The sequence below is a fragment of the Zootoca vivipara genome, chromosome Z1, assembly GCF_965207765.1.
Source record: "Zootoca vivipara chromosome Z1, rZooViv2.hap1.1, whole genome shotgun sequence".
NCBI lineage: Eukaryota > Metazoa > Chordata > Lepidosauria > Squamata > Lacertidae > Zootoca > Zootoca vivipara.
This window is the reverse complement of record NC_142583.1, coordinates 5,615,494-5,632,228: the sequence shown is the minus strand read 5'-3', so window position 1 is coordinate 5,632,228 and position 16,735 is coordinate 5,615,494. Positions and strand designations below refer to the sequence as shown.

General features: G+C 50.5%; 1 protein-coding gene across 4 annotated transcripts in view; it reads right to left on the bottom strand.

Moving 5' to 3' along the window:
* The window catches only part of CSK (C-terminal Src kinase), a 72,990-nt gene that overhangs the window by 3,570 nt on the left and 52,685 nt on the right, over nucleotides 1-16,735 (bottom strand). For all 4 annotated transcript variants that reach the window (XM_035112428.3, XM_088660847.1, XM_035112431.3 and 1 more), the window contains exons 4-10: nucleotides 14,671-14,783; nucleotides 12,113-12,332; nucleotides 8,210-8,303; nucleotides 8,027-8,092; nucleotides 7,078-7,177; nucleotides 6,262-6,352; nucleotides 3,269-3,342 (exon numbers count right to left, since the gene is read on the bottom strand). In XM_035112428.3, coding sequence (XP_034968319.1) covers nucleotides 3,269-3,342; nucleotides 6,262-6,352; nucleotides 7,078-7,177; nucleotides 8,027-8,092; nucleotides 8,210-8,303; nucleotides 12,113-12,332; nucleotides 14,671-14,783 — 758 coding nt within the window. The remainder of the gene's footprint in view (nucleotides 1-3,268; nucleotides 3,343-6,261; nucleotides 6,353-7,077; nucleotides 7,178-8,026; nucleotides 8,093-8,209; nucleotides 8,304-12,112; nucleotides 12,333-14,670; nucleotides 14,784-16,735) is intronic.

Below are 16,735 nucleotides of genomic sequence, written 5' to 3'. Positions count from 1 at the left end.
GGGGGGTGACCAGATTTGGTAACCTTTTTGAGGGGAGCACTGCCCAAATACTTTTCTTACGGGGGACAACAGAAACTTTTAGAGATTTCTTGGGAGAGAATTGCATAAAAGCACTCACAAAACTGTACGCCGCACAAACTCCTTGACCCACTCCATTAACCTACCTATCAAGATTTCTTTAAAAATACATGCCTTCATCCATTGTTAGTGTGACACCTGCATCACCATTTTGGTAACCAACTGTTCAATATCAGACAAGTACTGTGTCAGGGTCAGCTTCAGGGAATCCTTAAGGTGCTCATCTGTCATGTTTAAACGTTGCTCTCTCTCTCTCTCTTTCTCCCCCTCCCCCTCAGCTAGGGGCACCCATCCACCCCCCCTTTCTTTTTCTCCCCCCACCCTTCAGCTAGGGGCACCCATCCACCTCACTCCCTCTCTCTCTCTCTTTCTCCCCCACCGCCTCAGCTAGGGGCACCCATCCACCTGCCTCTCTCTCTTTCTCCCCCACCCCCTCAGCTAGGGGCACCCACTCCCCCCTCTCTCTCCCCCCACCCCACCCCCCAGCTAGGGGCACACACCCACCTCTCTCTCGCTAGCTGGCTCCCAGTGGCTCAAAGAGACAGGGGGGAAATCCCTCTGTGAGTTGCGGCTCCCGCTTTCCTCCCACGCACGCAAACTCACACACACCCCTCCCTCTCTGCCGGCATGAGGGAGGAGGAGCCAGGGAGCTCTAGGCAGGCAAGAGGGACAGGGAGCAATCCAGCACTTCTGTGCAATGCACTAACACAGTCACACACATACTGGTAAGCTCAGTATCGGGAAGAGGGAAGGAGCTCTCCCTGCAATTGCTCACAGTTATTGAGCTTTTTTGTGGGGGAGAGACAAGAGTTCTTGAGGTATTTTTTTAGGGGGAGAGCTCTTTCTTTTCTTTTAGGCTGGCGATCACTAAGGAACCCGCAATCTACCAGAAACGTCCTGGGGATCTACCGGTAGATCCCGATCTACCTGTTGGCCATGCCTGCCTTATACCAAAACAATAACAGTTGCTTATTTCTAACAACAACAGTTATAAGGTTGAAGCGACCTGTGCTTCAGAGTATCTGACGAAGTGTGTATTATACACAAAAGCTCATACCCTGAAAGCTTATATTTAGCTGATATTTAAGATGCCACTGGAATTATTAAAAAAGATTTTTTCATCTTTCATCTTGTTATTTATTATACCAAAACAGCCCATTACTTCATCTAGGTTAGCTCTGTCTACACTGACTGGCAGCAGCTCCGCAGAGTTCCAGGCAGGAGTCTCTCCCAGCTGCCATTGGGACTGAACCCGGTGGCTCTCTGCATGGAATACTTGCGCTTGATCACTGAGCTGTGGCTCTTCCCTGTAATTTTAAAACCAGGGTGTCTGGCATTGTATAATGCTGTAGGCAATGTATTAAAATGCATGTGATTTAAGCCTCGACAGGTATTAAAGGTGGGCCGCAGAATGCAATAAGACAATGCAGAGCGGCAAAACATTATCTGAAAAGTATAGTAACCATTTTTGGTCGCTGGCCGGTTGCCAAAAATGTACAACAGGGATGAGGAACAACCAGCCCACAAGCTAAAACTGCCTGGCCAGGGTTCTTATTTGGCCGGCAAGGCTGCTTCCCCCAAACCATGCTCATATCTGACGTTGCACATGGTGCCCAAGAAGCACTCAGCTGTCAGGCGCTTAGGGAAGTGTTGCGCAAGCGGCATTGGTGGGTGGACATGTCTACCCACCTGCCAACCATGTGATGTTATGAGGGCTCCATGTGATTGACAGGTGGGCTGCCCCATCCAGCTATCAAAGTTGTCCTGTGGGGGTGGGGCTAGGTAATGACCCGGCTGGCTAGGTCACTGAACAGTTTTCTTGAGGGTGTGGTTGAACATGCCTCCTCCAGCAGAGTTTTTAAGGGGGGTCTCAGTCCAAAACATAGCTGTCAAGTTCTCCCTTTTGTAAAGGGAAATTCCCTTATGCTGAATAGGCGTCCTCGCGAAAAAAGGGAAAACTTGACAGCTATGGTCCAAAATCATGCATGTCCATGCGAAGACTGTAATACTGACACATGGTTTTATGCGTGGCCGATCTGCCCGCTGTACAGACATTTACATCATCAATCCACTGCCAACATCTCATCCAGAATGTGACTTTTTTCGTTGCGGATCAAGACAAACAGGTGACTGAAAAGACAGCAACAGTTCTAACAATTGCCATTAACATAAAACGGTTGACCCACAACGATCCTCTCTTGAATTTTAAACTGTGTGACTTTACATTTAGCTTTTGGCAATTTTATCTGCTTAGTGATGTTTGCATACGTTTGTACTTGGCACCCAAATTGCAAAGGTTGGTGGCTGTTGCAAACATCTCTCTATCTCTACCTATTGATCCATCTGTCTACACACTGTTATAAGAATTTTGAGGTCACATATATATATATATATATATATATATATATATATATATATATATATATAATAATTGTTCATAAAACATGTACATGAATGTACAGTACAGGCACATGTCTGAAGCAGCACAGGAAGACAGGCCTTTCTGACACCATTTTGACTCTCTCTCTGACCAGGTGTTCCTCTGCAAGGAAGAAGGGGGGTGGGGGGAACCTTCTCATTGTCTCAGGAATTAAAGTGATAACCCTGGCATCCTGATACCTGACTGCCAGACAAAAGGGTGTGATTAACTTGGCTGGGAAACAGGGAAATGTAAATATCTCTCAATTTTGTTGATTAGGTTTTGGGGGCAGGGGGCAGGGTCCAGGATGCTCAGATTACTGCCACCAGACCTCCCCGTTCATGATGTGCCTATGATGAATCTAGGGAGGGGGGGGTCTTGGGCTACACCCCTTCTGTGACATATGGATGATGCTTCTGGGGGGTGGGCTGAAACCAATTTCAAATCTCTTTTTAAGGGCAAGACATCTTTGTTTGGGGTTCCTTCCTTGTTCTCCTGAGTGAGAGGAAGGACCCTGTTGCAACAGCGAAAATAAAAGTGCCTTGCTTCGTATGTCCTGGTTTGGTCTCTGTTATTTGGTAGGCAGGAGACGCTTAAATTCGTCTGTTTGCCTGGATCCTTGGGCTCTCCCTGGGCAGGATCCATTTCTCTGGGTTCATAGGAACCAGCTTAAATTTTACTACAACACAAACAAGTTCTGATTGTTGTTTTGTACAGGCACAGATCCTGCCAGTTGGGTGTGTGGCCTTGTCTCCCCCGCACCATACTTACAAGGAGAACTTCAGCAGACATTCTCCCCCCAGCACAGACCTCCCTCGGGAGCGAAGGTAATCGACTAAACTTCCCTGCAGACAAAGAAAAATGAGAAGAGAAGGGTTAATGTCACAAACAGGGTCAGGGGTCAAGTATGGACCGCAACTCCCTCTGGTTTGGAAACTCTCAGCCCATTACAAGTCTGGTCGGGGGTGTTTTTTTCCAGCTAAGCAGAGGCCTGCAAGGCACCTCCTGGCCTCACTAGCCAGCTCTCTCTCTCTCTCTCTCTCTCTCTCTCTCTCTCTCTCTCTCTCTCTCTCTCTCTCTCTCTCTCTCTTTCTCTCTCCGTAGACACCAAGGCCTCTTTTGTTACACAAATTTTAAGATACATACATAGGAGCCCCCCCCCCAAACCCAATCCTTCACCCTTCAAAATGAGGAAATATTCCTGGAAAAAAGACACTTCATCTTAGTACACAGAACCATCCCAAAACCATCTTGGCCTTCTTAATTAGCCCTGGATATTTTCTTTGCAGAAGGAGGAAGCATCTTGGGAAACCCTTCCCAATAGTTCTTTTCACTTGCAAATCCTTTCCAATCCTGTAAACAGATAAACCTCTTGGAATGAATGGGCTTGTTGTTGTTGTTTAGTCTTCGTGACCCCATGCACTCCTGCCTTCCACTGCCTCCAATGAATGGGCTACCCCTCTGCAAAACTGTTATGGCAAGTATCTGTTACAAAGATCATCTTCTGAGTATGAAAGGGGTAGCCCTCTGAACTGGATTAAATAACAATGGTATATAACAATTCAACATTTCAAAAGAATGGCCCAGACTGGCAAACACAACACTGACAGACAGGAAACAAGCCACATTCTCAACTTTCTGTTGTAGATAAGCCTCTTTCTGTGACCTGGTATGATACTTTCGGGTGGCCTTTGGCTAAGGAGTTGGGCAATTACTAAAGCCTTTAGAAGTTGTTACACACCTTTGTTCTGGGGGTTGGGGTGGGCTCTGTTGCAACAGAAAAATAAAGGCCTGGCTTGCTTTGATGCTTTCCTGCCATTATTCATTATTCTCTGACTATTGGCCTGCGAAAGCCAACCACAGTTTTTTCTCATATCAATCTGCAATGGTCACTTTCCTTGGAATGAGGGGTGCGATCAAAGCGGCTAGTGGCAATCTCTTCCATATTTGGTTTCCCGGAGCTTCCTCAGCCAAACCTCTTCCCACCCCACCCTTGATGATTCTCTGAAAATGCTCAAGAAATCAAAATTATAGAGTCATAGAACAGCAGAGTTGGAAGGGACCCCAAGGGTCCTCTAGTCCAGCCCCCTGCAATGCTAGAATCACCACTAAAATGGCAAAAAAGAGACAATCACGGGAATGTATAATCAGAGCAACAAGAAAAACAAACCTATGCCGTGATAAATCCCTGAAACGAGATATTGATAAAAGTGAATAATACTTAAACTCAACTAATGATTACTCAAAGAAACATAATAGGTTTAAACTTCCCAAAAGAAACTTTAATATAGAAAAGACATGATTTTCTCAAAGTAACCTCTGAAACAAGCTTAGCATGCTCCCTCTTCTTGTGAGACCCCTTCAGATCTCGGAGACGCCTCTCCTATCTCCTCTCAGCCTCCTCCACTCCAGGCAGAGGAGCATTCCCTGCTTCCCTCAGCTGCCTTAGGCAGCGCTTCCAAAAGAGCACTGTGAGGGGCCCTCAGCAGTAGGGGGCGCTCTCCTCTTTGGACCAGGGAGCACAGCCAGAAGGAAACAAGCGTAAGAACCACTGCCGTTTAAGAGGACAGGTGGGGAAACAACAGCAGTAAGGGGGGCTTGCAACAAGGCGCTGTTGCTTGGGGCACTCCCGTTTGCCGTGCCAGCCAGCCATGCCCACCCTCTGACTATTCCATTCCGTTTCCCCTCCCCTTTTCCATTCCACCCTCCTCAAAGGTCAACTGGCAGCCCCTAGCTGTGGGGCACGTTTGCCCTCCCTGAGCTGCGTGGGGATGAGAAGGAAACAGCTTGGGTTGCTGCTTCAAGGCCAAAACCAAACGTCAAGCAGATAGCATATACAAATAAATACCGAAAGGCAAACCAGTCTTTATGGTCTTTGAGGCTATGTAGCGGTCAGCAAAGTCAATACATGCTCAAACTAAGAAAACTCTGAATATAAGAAATTGAATATGTAAATGTATCAAAGCCGCATGAGAGAACCTTTTGAAATAAGAACTTGAGCATTGTGGCCTAAGCCAAGATAAGTGGTTTCATACGAATTTGAATGTATTAAACATAACAGAAAGCAGAAGGAGAAAGTACTGAAGAAGCCCGTCATATGGGCGAAACAGGTGAAAAACGCCGGCAGCCTGTCTATCATTGACACTTCGTTCGACCTGCTGCCACTTTGCTGACCGCTACATAGCCTCAAAGACCATAAAGACTGGTTTGCCTTTCGGTATTTATTTGTATATGCTATCTGCTTGACGTTTGGTTTTGGCTTCTGTGTCAGCGTTTGTATATGGTTCTCTTATTGTTTTCTTTTTGCACTAATAATACTTGATTGAAACTTGATTGAATCTTGTGCCCTTGCATGCTGCTTGTATTGTATTGGACTTCTGAAGAAATTGGAAGCATTAGCCCATTATTTCAGTTTTTGGGTTGCTGCTTCAGCTTTGGGAGACAAGGCTGAGGAAGAGGAGGAGGAGGAACCGGGTGCTGGAGGAGAACAAGCCCCACGTTGAAGCCTCCCTGGCGGAGATGGAACAACCCCAGGACACAATCTTGAAGAGCTAACCCTACTTCATCAACTCGAGTGTTTTGAGATCTGGGACCTGCTTTTCACCCAAACATGCCCTTAGGGACCCTTTTTTAAAAATTTAGTTCACCATGTTTTTATACAGCAGGCCACAGCCTGGCCGTGGGTCCTGCCCAGCCGCTGAAAACTGCCTGGTAGGGTGGCTCAGCCTCCTGAGCTCCCCTGGCCAGCAGCACCAGCCCCTTACCTTTGCCATGTACTCTGTGACGAGGTAGAGGCCGCCCTTCTCCTCCACAATCACCCCCAGCATCTGAACCAGGTTGCTGTGCCTGAGCTGCCTGCAATGAGATTGGCAGGGAAGAGGAGGTGTCACCCACAGGCCACTGGGTGGTATCAGAGGCAGCGCAGTGTAGTTGTTAAGAGTGCCAGTCTAGGACCTGGAGAGACCAGGGTTCAAATCCCCACCCCTCATCTTTGAAGCCAGCTGCCTCAAGGGAGAGAGACAGTGTGATGCAGTGGTTGGAGAGCCCCTGCTCAGCCATGAAGCTCCCTGGGTGAATTTGGTTGCCAGTACTCTTTGCCTGTCACCCTAGCCTACCTCACACGGGTTTGTTGTGAGGATAAAATGTGGAGGACTAGAAACTATGGGCTACCATCCCGATCTGCTTGGAGGAAATAAGGTAGGGTGTAAATGAGATATATTAATAAACAGATCATCACCCGACATCTCAGGATCACCTGGGCAAGGCTACACCAGGAGGACAGTTTGTGACTGCTGCTCTCAAAGGACTCCCTGCAGCCCCACAGCACCTCTGCTTCTTTCGGGAGGCCTCTGACCCCCCCCCAAAAAAGTGACATATTTTTCAGGACCCACCCTATACCCAAGACTGCAATTTGTTTTTAACGCTGGGTTTTTTAAAGGGCTGCCACCAGCGCTGGGACCTTACGGCGAAATAAAACAAATCCATGGAAATTCTCCCTTAAGCGTCTGCCATCATCAATGTGCCTTTGCTCTCATGCTGGGCTCCCCCACCCCACCCCCCACCCCCCGGCTGGCACTCACGTCATCACCGAGGCCTCGGCCAGGAAGGCCTGCGCGGTGGCGTCGTGTTTGATGCACTTCACGGCCACCTTGTTCCCATGGTAGTCGCCCAGCATCACATCTGGAAAGAAGAAGGGCAATCTGAAGGGGGGCACAGGGGCTAGGAGACGCCCTTGAACCCAGCACCCTGCTTCCAGGGAACAGCAGCCAGGTGCCCTCAGGGAGACTCGCAGCCCAGGCCATGAAGCCACCCCTCTCTTCTACCTGAAGCTGAGGTTTGGGCAGATAAAAGGGCTTCTTCGCGCAGCACAGAGTTAAACAGTGGAACTCCCTCCCACAGGAGGCCACCAACCTAGATGACTTTAATGGCTGTGCTGTGCCCTCCACACTGCTTCTGAATAGCAGTTGCTGGAAGCCACAGGAGGGGAGAGGGCCATTGGCTCTCACATAGCTTATGTCCAGGGAGAGAACACCAGTCCACAGCCCGGTCCCTTTCCCTTAAGGGAGGAACACAGGAAGGGTGCCCTACACAGAGCCAAATCACCTTGGCTCAAGGTGGTTTTACCCTGACTAGAAGCAGCTCTCCGAGGTTTCAGGAAGGGGACGTGCCCACCTGGAGATGCTAGTGTGGATCGAACAGGGGACCATTTTACATCTGAAGTGGGCCCTCGTGAGCTTCCGAGGTTCTTAGCTGAGCCTGGCTCAGGAGAACTTTAAAAACCTAACAGCCGGCTGGATCAGACCCATGGCCCCCTCTAGTCCAGCATCATCTTCTCACAGTTGCCAACCTGATGCCTGTGGGAGACCAGCAAGCGGGATTCGAACACAAGCCCTCTTCTCTCCTGTAGCTTCCAGCAACTGGTATCCAGGAGCATTGCTGCCTCTGACTTAACAGAGTCGGGGGTGGGGGCTGACTTCCCAAGCCGCCAGGAGAAGAAAGATCTCCCTGCGCCACCACTGCCCAACTCACCTCCGAACTCCCCTTTCCCGATGATCTGCAGCAGTTTCAAGTCCTTCATGTTGAGGGACCACCCACCTGGAAGAGGGCAGAGATACAGAAAGGGAGAGGAAGTCAAGTCAGCCATGCATGCGCCAACTCCCACGGAAGCCCAGCCCAACCCAAGGGCCTGCCCGGTCCTGGGGCAATGCTCACCGCGTGAGAACTCGTCCTGAGCAGCCACTGTGCCCTCCATGACCTTTGGCTTGATGAGGCGAGTGCAGAGCCCGTCAGGGTCCGAGGTGTAGTGCTGCCAAGCAGACGGGGTGGGGGTGGGAGAACGTCAGATCAATCCAGAGTCCAGCACCCGGATGCCCCTTCCCCACCCAAAGGAGCAGGCTGGTTTGGGTGCTGCTGCTCGAAGGCACCCTGAACGCCTTCTCACGGGGCGTCCACCAGGCCCTTACTAAGCACCAGCCCTGAGCACCTCTGCAAAGGAGGACTGGCCCCCTTGACATGAGGGGTGGACTCGCCACAGCGAACGGAACTGCTGAAACCCAGGAAAGTGCCACCCAGCTGCGGCCCATTCGTGCAACCTCCTCTCACAACCGCAGAGCTGCCACGTCGGAGTCGAGTGACTCCTGGCCCAGAAAATGACTGCCAGAGCAGCGGAGGCTGGCCCTTGAGGGCCAGCGGGCAGCAGCAGCAGCACCAACCTCTGCTGCCCCCGCTTGCCTTCTCACTTGCAGTCAGCGGTCCCTGCCTCTTGGCTGCCTTCCCCACTTTGCCTCAGTGCTGCTTTTGCAGAACTCATCCAGGAGGGCAGAGGAGGGGGGCAGAACTAGACCTGGCAGCTTGCCATTGTCCGCCCCCCCCTCCGCTGCTTTCCAGCAGCCACCACAGTCCCAAAGGGACAGCTCTGCAAGTTGCATGCGGGAAAATCAGCAAGCAATCTTGTGGCCAGATTTCTTGTGCTGGAAGTCTCTGAAGCAAACGCGGAACTGGATGGGGTTAGAAGAGTTTGGGAGGCATCACAAGGTTTTTTGGGAGAGGAAAAAGAGTGCGGGGGTAGAGAAAGGTAAGGAAGAGAAGCCCAAAGGCAAAAACATGGAAGTTGGGCAAGGTGGGAAGGAGTTTGAAGAAGAAGAGTTTGGATTTGATATCCCGCTTTATCACTACCCGAAGGAGTCTCAAAGCGGCTAACAATCTCCTTTCCCCTCCCCCCCCACAACAGACACCCTGTGAGGTGGGTGGGGCTGAGAGACTTCAGAGAAGTGTGACTAGCCCAAGGTCACCCAGCAGCTGCATGTGGAGAAGTGGAGACACGAACCCGGTTCCCCAGATTACGAGTCTACCGCTCTTAACCACACCACCACGCTGGCTTGGGGTAGAATCTCTGTCTTTGGAACTCCCTCCTTAGAGAAGCCAAACTGGCTCCCTTCTTGCTGTGCTTCTGACAGAATCGCTTTGAGACGGGGCTGCAGCTCAGCAGAGGAGCATTGCTTTGTGTGCAGAGGGAGTCAGGAATTACTCTCCTCCAGCATTTCCATGGAGAATCTCGAGAATGACACCTTCTTGGTCTTTTTATTTATTAACATTTATATACCACTTGATTGTAAAACAAAACAAAACCCTCAAAGAGTTTTGCAAAAAGATAAAATTACAACAATATTTTTAAATATACCAAAGGTTAAAATATGAAAACAGATTAAAATTCACACCAGCATTTCTAAGCATCTGGGTGGTCTCATCTAAACAAGAATCTTTTCAGCAGGAGCCGAAAAGAGTCCAGGAAAGGCACCTGCTTGATCTCAAGTGGCAGGGAGTTCCAGAGTCTGGGTCCTGCAACACAAAACAACTGACTTCGTGCAAAGGCATAGCAGGCATCACACGGCCTTTGAGCTTCTTTTGTTTTTAGAGTGCTGATTCTACTGATATTCTGCTTTATTACGACTTACATTACTGTAGTTTTATTATTGAAAGTTGATGTTACTTGTACTTTACAGTTACCCTAGCTGTGGACCCTGATAATAAAAATAATTAAGTCTATTCTATTTGAGAGAGGCTGAATGGAATATAAAAATATACAGTGGTACCTTGGTTTACGAACTTAATCTGTTCCGGAAGTCCGTTCTTAAACCAAAACCATTCTTAAACCGAGGCGCGCTTTCCCTAAAGAGGCCTTCCGCCACCGGTGCCCTTCCACCATTTGGATTCCATTCTTAGACTGAGGTAAAGTTCTCAAACCAAGATACTATTTCCGGTTTTGCGGAGTTTGTAAACCAAATCGTTCTTAAACCGGACTGTTCTTAAACCGAGGTACCACTGTATAGCCCAGCCAGATGGGTGGGGTAATAATAATAATAATGATAATAAATAAATAAATAAATGAATAAATAAATAATAAATAATATTTAAAGGTCTGTTGCACATCTAGCCTGGCTGCAGTGGCGGCATCACCCCACAAGGGGGCAGCAGGAGGTCGACTGTGGCTCCAGAGAGCTTGACAGTGGTTCACCGCCCTACATTCTGTGGGTTCTGCTGTATTATTACCCCAGAAGAGCAGCTTGTGGGGGTGTCTCCCTCTGTCGTGTGAGAGAGGGAAGAGGCATTTCACATGGGCTCACCTCCTATTTGGAAGGAGGGTCCCTGACTCCTCTGCTTCTTCCCGCCATCCCATTCATCACACAGTCCTCTCTCCACACACACACACACACACACACACACACACACACACACACACACACACACTCCTGGCTGGGCCCCACACCTGCTTTGCAAGTAGGGCACTTTCGGAATTGCTCAGAGCACCTTCCTGCCTCTGCAGGAAACAGGAAACCCTCCACAAGTCTGAGCTTCGCAGGCCGTGACCGCTGAACAGCCCTAAGGGGGAGGGGGCTGCTGATCTTGGCAACGCATCTAGCAGCAGCCCAGCTCCCTAGTGCTGGCAAGAAAGGGTGGCATCTCAGGAGCACAGCACTCTTGATTTCCTTCTGCTTAACAAAATGTACGTGCCACTTCCGAGTCAAGTGTTTGCCTTGAACGCAGGGGGTCCTGCATTTGACTCCCAGCTGCACCTCTAGGTAGAGGCCACAGCAGGGATCCCTGGATAGCTGCTGCTGCCAGTCAGTGTGGACAGCAGCAAGCGAGATGGCTCCACCGTCTGACTAGGCCCAAGGCAGCTTTGGTGCTTCTGAATGGCTTCAGCTCATGCAGAAGGTTCCCGGTTTACCCTTGGCGCAACCAGCTGGGGCTGGAAATGCCCCCCCTGCCCAAACCCTGCAGAGTCATTGCTGCCAGTCAGTGTAGACAATATTGAGCTAGAGGGACCGAGGATCTGGCTCGACATAAGGGCAGTTCCTTACATCCCTATGGCCACCTGCCAAGGATTCCTTAGCTCGCCTTCTTGTATTGCAGAGGGTTGGGCGATGACCCTGGGGGGGGGGTCCTTCCTAACCCTACAACTCTCTGTTTCCAGAAAGGCCTGCCAACCCACCAGCCTGTAAAAGTTTTCCGCCTCTAAGGCAAAACCAGAGATAAACCATATTCTTTGGCGCAACTAGGAAGAAAGTTTTGTCCCCACTGACACACACACACCCTGGGTGTGAGCTAGAGCCTGCCCTCTGTGGGCTTCCGATTCCCAGGGGTCCCAAGTCTAGGAGTGCCCCCCCCCCCTCAGGCCAGCATAAAACACACCACGAATTAACAGGCAAATGAGCAGCTGAAGAGATTTAAAAGGGAGATTTCCTATCCAAATTTAGGGTCAGTTGCCGGGGAAGGGGCACAAACCCAGGAAGCCACCAAGCATCACAGGGAGGCCTTGTGCCACCCCCTGGAGTCTGGAAAAAAGGCATCGGAAGTGGGCTGCTGCCCCACACACTCGCTCTCCTTAAGACAAGTGTGGGGAAGCATCGTTGAGCAGTGGTTTAGAGTGCTGGACTAAGACCTGGGAGACCCGGGTTCAAATCCCCACTTGGCCATGAAGCTCACCGGGTGGGACCTTGCGGGGTCAGCCGCTGCCTCTCAGCCTAACCTACCTCACAGGGTGGTTGTGGGGATTAAATAAGGAGCCCCCCCTAGTGATTCTGAAGCTCTGCCCCCCCCTCGCTGAAGCCTCACCTCCACCAGCTGCATGAGATTCTCAAAGTAGACTTCCTCGTCGATGCTGAGCTTGCTAGAGGAGTAGATGATTCGGTAGTGCTCCACCTTCCCCTCGCAGCTGACGCAGAGCGTGTAGTCCCCGGGGTAGTTGGTGCTCTCGCGCACCAGGAAGAGGCCCGTCTCCGGAGGGTAGAGGAGCCTCTCCGCTTGCTCCCGCGTAATCTTCCCATGGAACCAGCTGGGGGTAGGAAAGGAGGAGGGAGTCGGAAGGGAAAGAGAGACAGAGAGGGGAAAAAGAAAGAGTGACCACGGCAGTCTCCATGAAGCCCACGTAACTAGAGGACCATAGCACTGTAGGTCTGGAAGGGACCCAAAGGGCCACTCAGTCTAACCCGCCCCCCGACAACACGGGAATCATGGCTACCCATTTTTCTAACATTTCCATGGGACAGCCAAGAGATTTAAAGCCAGTTGATTTATCTGTACACCCAGGCCAGGTATATTTGTTTGTTTATATCTACTATTTCTTTATTGCGTTTATATCCCTGCTTCTCCAAGGAGCTCAAGGGGGTGTGCATGGCCCTTCTCCCTGCTCCTTGTGGAATCCCCACAACAACCCTGTGAGGTAGGTTAAGCTGAGAGGCAGCGACTGGCCCAAGCTTGCCCAGGTGAGCGTCATGGCTGAGCGGGGGGGGGGGATTTGAACCCTGGTCTCTCCCATGTCCTAGTCCTGCACTCTAACCGCTGGCTCTCAGGGCTCAAAGTTCCCACCACTGTGCTACCACCATTAGGAAGATGCAATGCCTTCTTGTCTGTAATGCCCACACTGAAGGAACTAGGAATTGATCCCCAAGCTAATACGTTGTCATAACTGTAACTACATCTGTATCTGTATAGTTCTATTTATTGGCCTGTTGATTCTACACATGCGCAGAGAGCCTTCACAGAGAAAGAAGCAGCTGTATGTTTCCGAGCACAGTTCAAAGTGTTGGTGCTGACCTTTAAAGCCCTAAACGGCCTCGGTCATGTATACCCGAAGGAGCGTCTCCACCCCCATCGTTCTGCCCGGACACTGAGGTTCAGCTCCGAGGGTCTGCTGGCGGTTCCCTCGCTACGAGAAGCCAAGTTACAGGGAACCAGGCAGAGGGCTTTCTCGGTAGTGGCACCCACCCTGTGGAACGCCCTCCCATCAGATGTCAAAAAGGAAAACAGCTACCAGATTTTTAGAAGACATCTGAAGGCAGCCCTGTTTAGGGAGGCTTTTAATGTTTAAGAAATTAGTGTACGGTATTTTAATGTTTCTGTTGGAAGCCGCCCAGAGTGGCTAGGGAAACCCAGCCAGATGGACGGGGTATAAATAATCAATTATTATTATAGCTCTGTTGTGTGCCAGCACCCCTTGTCACGGATCAGGTCTTGCGCGTCCTAAGAACATGCAAAGCACCTTCTGGATCATGCCATTAGCTCACCTAGCCCTGCATCCTTTGTTCTCACAGAAGCCACCCAGGAGCCCATCAGGGGAATCCTGCAAGCAGGACCCGAGTGCGAAAGCATTCGCCAAATGTTGTTCCCCATTATCTGGTATTCAGGGATAGACTGTTCCTGGACATGGAGGTTTTGCTATCACAATAGGCCTCCATTAAGAAGAGCCCTGCTGGATCAGGCCAAAGGCCCACCTAGTCCACCATCTTATTCTCACAGCGGTCACACAGATGCTGTTCTGCTAATTTAAATCCTGGAAAACGGCAGCCTTTCCCTTATTGCGGAATATACTGATCTGTGGACGACCTCGAGGGTATCCATGGCCCGCACAACTCAACCTTAAGGGCCGCATCCCCCGCGCCATGGCACTTCTCCTGCAAGCACAGGCCACTAGTCCATCTAGTGCAGTTATCTCCTGCACTGACTGGCAGCGACTCTGCAGATTTTCAGGCAGGATTCTCCCCCAGCCCCACCTGGAGAGGTTGCTGAGGATTGAACCTGGCACCCCTTCCTCCTTGAGCTTTGAGGAGCATGGGCGAAAGAGGCAGAAAAGTGGGGGGGGTGCTTACTGAGGGGAGCTAAGGGCCGGCGCGATGTCACAGACTGAGACAGAGAACTAGACTAAGTATATCTGCATTCAGGTGCCCACTCAAGTCATGCTGCCCTCCGAGTGGACTTTGGGCTTTTGCATGCACTGAATGGGTGCTGGCTGGCACCCCCTTCCCCAAAGGCCCTTGTGTTCATCTAGGCCAGGCCTCTCCAACCAGGCGCCCTCCAGGCACTGCTGGATTCCAGCTCCCATGGTGCCTGTCTACTGGCTACACTGGCGGGAATTGGAGTCCAACAACATCTAGAAGGCCAGATGCCCCAATCAGATGCCCCCTCCCCCCCAAAAAAAATAGCCTGGTGCTCTCAAGATGTTGCTAGATTACAACTCCCATGACGCTGATGGGACTGATGGGAGATGGGAGTCCACAACACCTGGAGGGCACAGGGTTGGGAAAGGCTGATCCAGACACCTGCCCATGCCCCCCCCTCCCAGAGCTGTGCGCAAAGCTCAGCTAAGCAGGCGTCTCCAGTCTGCCCAGACTCACGGCATCAGGCTGAGCTTGGTTCCGGCTTTCACCCCTTCCCGCTTCTGCACGTAGTTGGCCGGGATGATCCCCTCGCGGCCCACTTTGTTCTTCGCTTTGTACCAGTTGGGATCCTGGCAAAGGGAAAGCAATTGTGAGCATAGAATGGTGGAGTTGGAAGGGACCCCCAAGGGTCATCTAGACCAACCCCCTGCAAAGCAGCAATCGCAGCAATCCTAGCGACCTTCCAACACCCCCCAAAGGTGGACTCCCCCCCATCGTCTCCTCAGATGGATGCACACAATGAATACATCCAGTGCTTTTCTCCTAGAAAAAAAGGTGTTGGTATTGTGTATCCTTGAGTACCCCCAGAAAAAAGCATTGAATATATCTATATGCTGTTGTTCATTTTAAAAAAGAAGATGAATTATACATACAGTGGTACGTACCTCTACTTACGAATTTAATGCGTTCCGAACGCACATTTGTAAGTCGAAAAAAATTGTAAGCCGAATCCCATAGGAATGCATTGGGAGAAAAAATTCGTAAGTAGAAGCAACCCTATCTAAAGATTTGTAAGTAGAAAAAAACCTATCTATACCGCATCCAAGATGGCGGACGGAGCTCCATTCGTAAGTAGAGTTATTCGTAAGTAGAGGTACCACTGTAATACAATTAAAACCATATAAAAATCTAAGACCAGAAATCAGTGCGGTTTTTGTGGAACCCCCTTTTGTGCTGCCCTTGTGAAAAATGCACAGTATATAAACATGCAGAATCTCTTTCCTCCATCATGGGCTATAACCGACGATTTACAGGTTCGGCTTCTGCCTCTGACGGGGTTCATCTCCAGCTCTGTGTCCTCTCAAAATTCAAAGCCACCAGGCAGCTTGACACTCTGCCAAGGTTGAGACTCTTCTCACAATTTGCTCAGCCTGCAAATTCTCTCCCTGGGACTATAGTGGCTTACTCTTGAAGAACTTTAAATAACGCTCACATCAATTAAAACATATTGCTTTCCCTGTCCTTTTTTCAGGTCACTAGGGAGGGAAGGAAGATCACAGCCACAGTAGGAAATGCCTGGATCTTGCGGCTAGTACCACATCAGCATCATGTGAAGAGCTCTCTTGGAGCCGAACAAATACCTGCATCTCGCCCAGGATCTGGTTGTGACAGGGTCCAACCAGACATGTAGGAGAAGCCCACAAGCAAGATATGAGGGCAGCAATGCTTTCCACCTGGGATCTCTGGCCACTAGAAGCAATTTATAGTGCCCATGAGCAGGGAGGGGCGATATCAGCTTTTCAACAATGTGATGAATCACCAGCCAAACACCGTGATATAGTGATACACTGCAAGGTTGAAAAGCAGAGGGAGGAAAAAGCTGCACTGGGCCTGCAGCACACCAGGCGCTAGCCGGAGTCCCTTGGCCGCCAGCACCTGGCGTGCTGAGGGAAGAATGAACTCTATTGGCCACGGCGCCTTCTGGCTCGTTCCTCCCTCGGTTTGAGGACCAGAGCACAAAGAGTCAGGAGCAGCAGCAGTTTCACCTGCGATATACTGCCAGGTAAAGGCTCCATCGTGCTCTGGCCCTCAAACCAGTCCTGGGTGAATGTATTGATGCATCGCCCAAGCCTAAGTTTTATTGCTAGTGGGTAGACAAATGCTGCATTCAGTCAAAGACTTTCCATTTGGGCTCTCCTCTGCCCTATTCCTTAGAAGGGGCCGTATCCAGTCCAGAATTCTGTTGCCTTGGTGGCCAAGCAGATGCCCCAAGGGGGAGCCTGCAAGCAGGAACCTAGAGCAGGGGTAGGCAACATAAGGCCCATGGGCCACAAGCAGCGTCGTTTACTGGCCCCCGAACTGCCCCCGAACCAGGCCCACGAACTGCCCCCGAACCAAGCCACCTGCTCAGCAAGTCACCGTGTGCTGTACTAAACCAGTGTGGCACAGCGCAGTGCCGGGACTCACTTCCGTAGCGCTGGAAATCGCGTCTGCGCATGTACCGGAAATCGCATCTGCGCAGATGCCAAAAATCGTGTCTGCGCAGGCGGTGGAAATCGCAGGCACAGGTGCTCATGCGTGA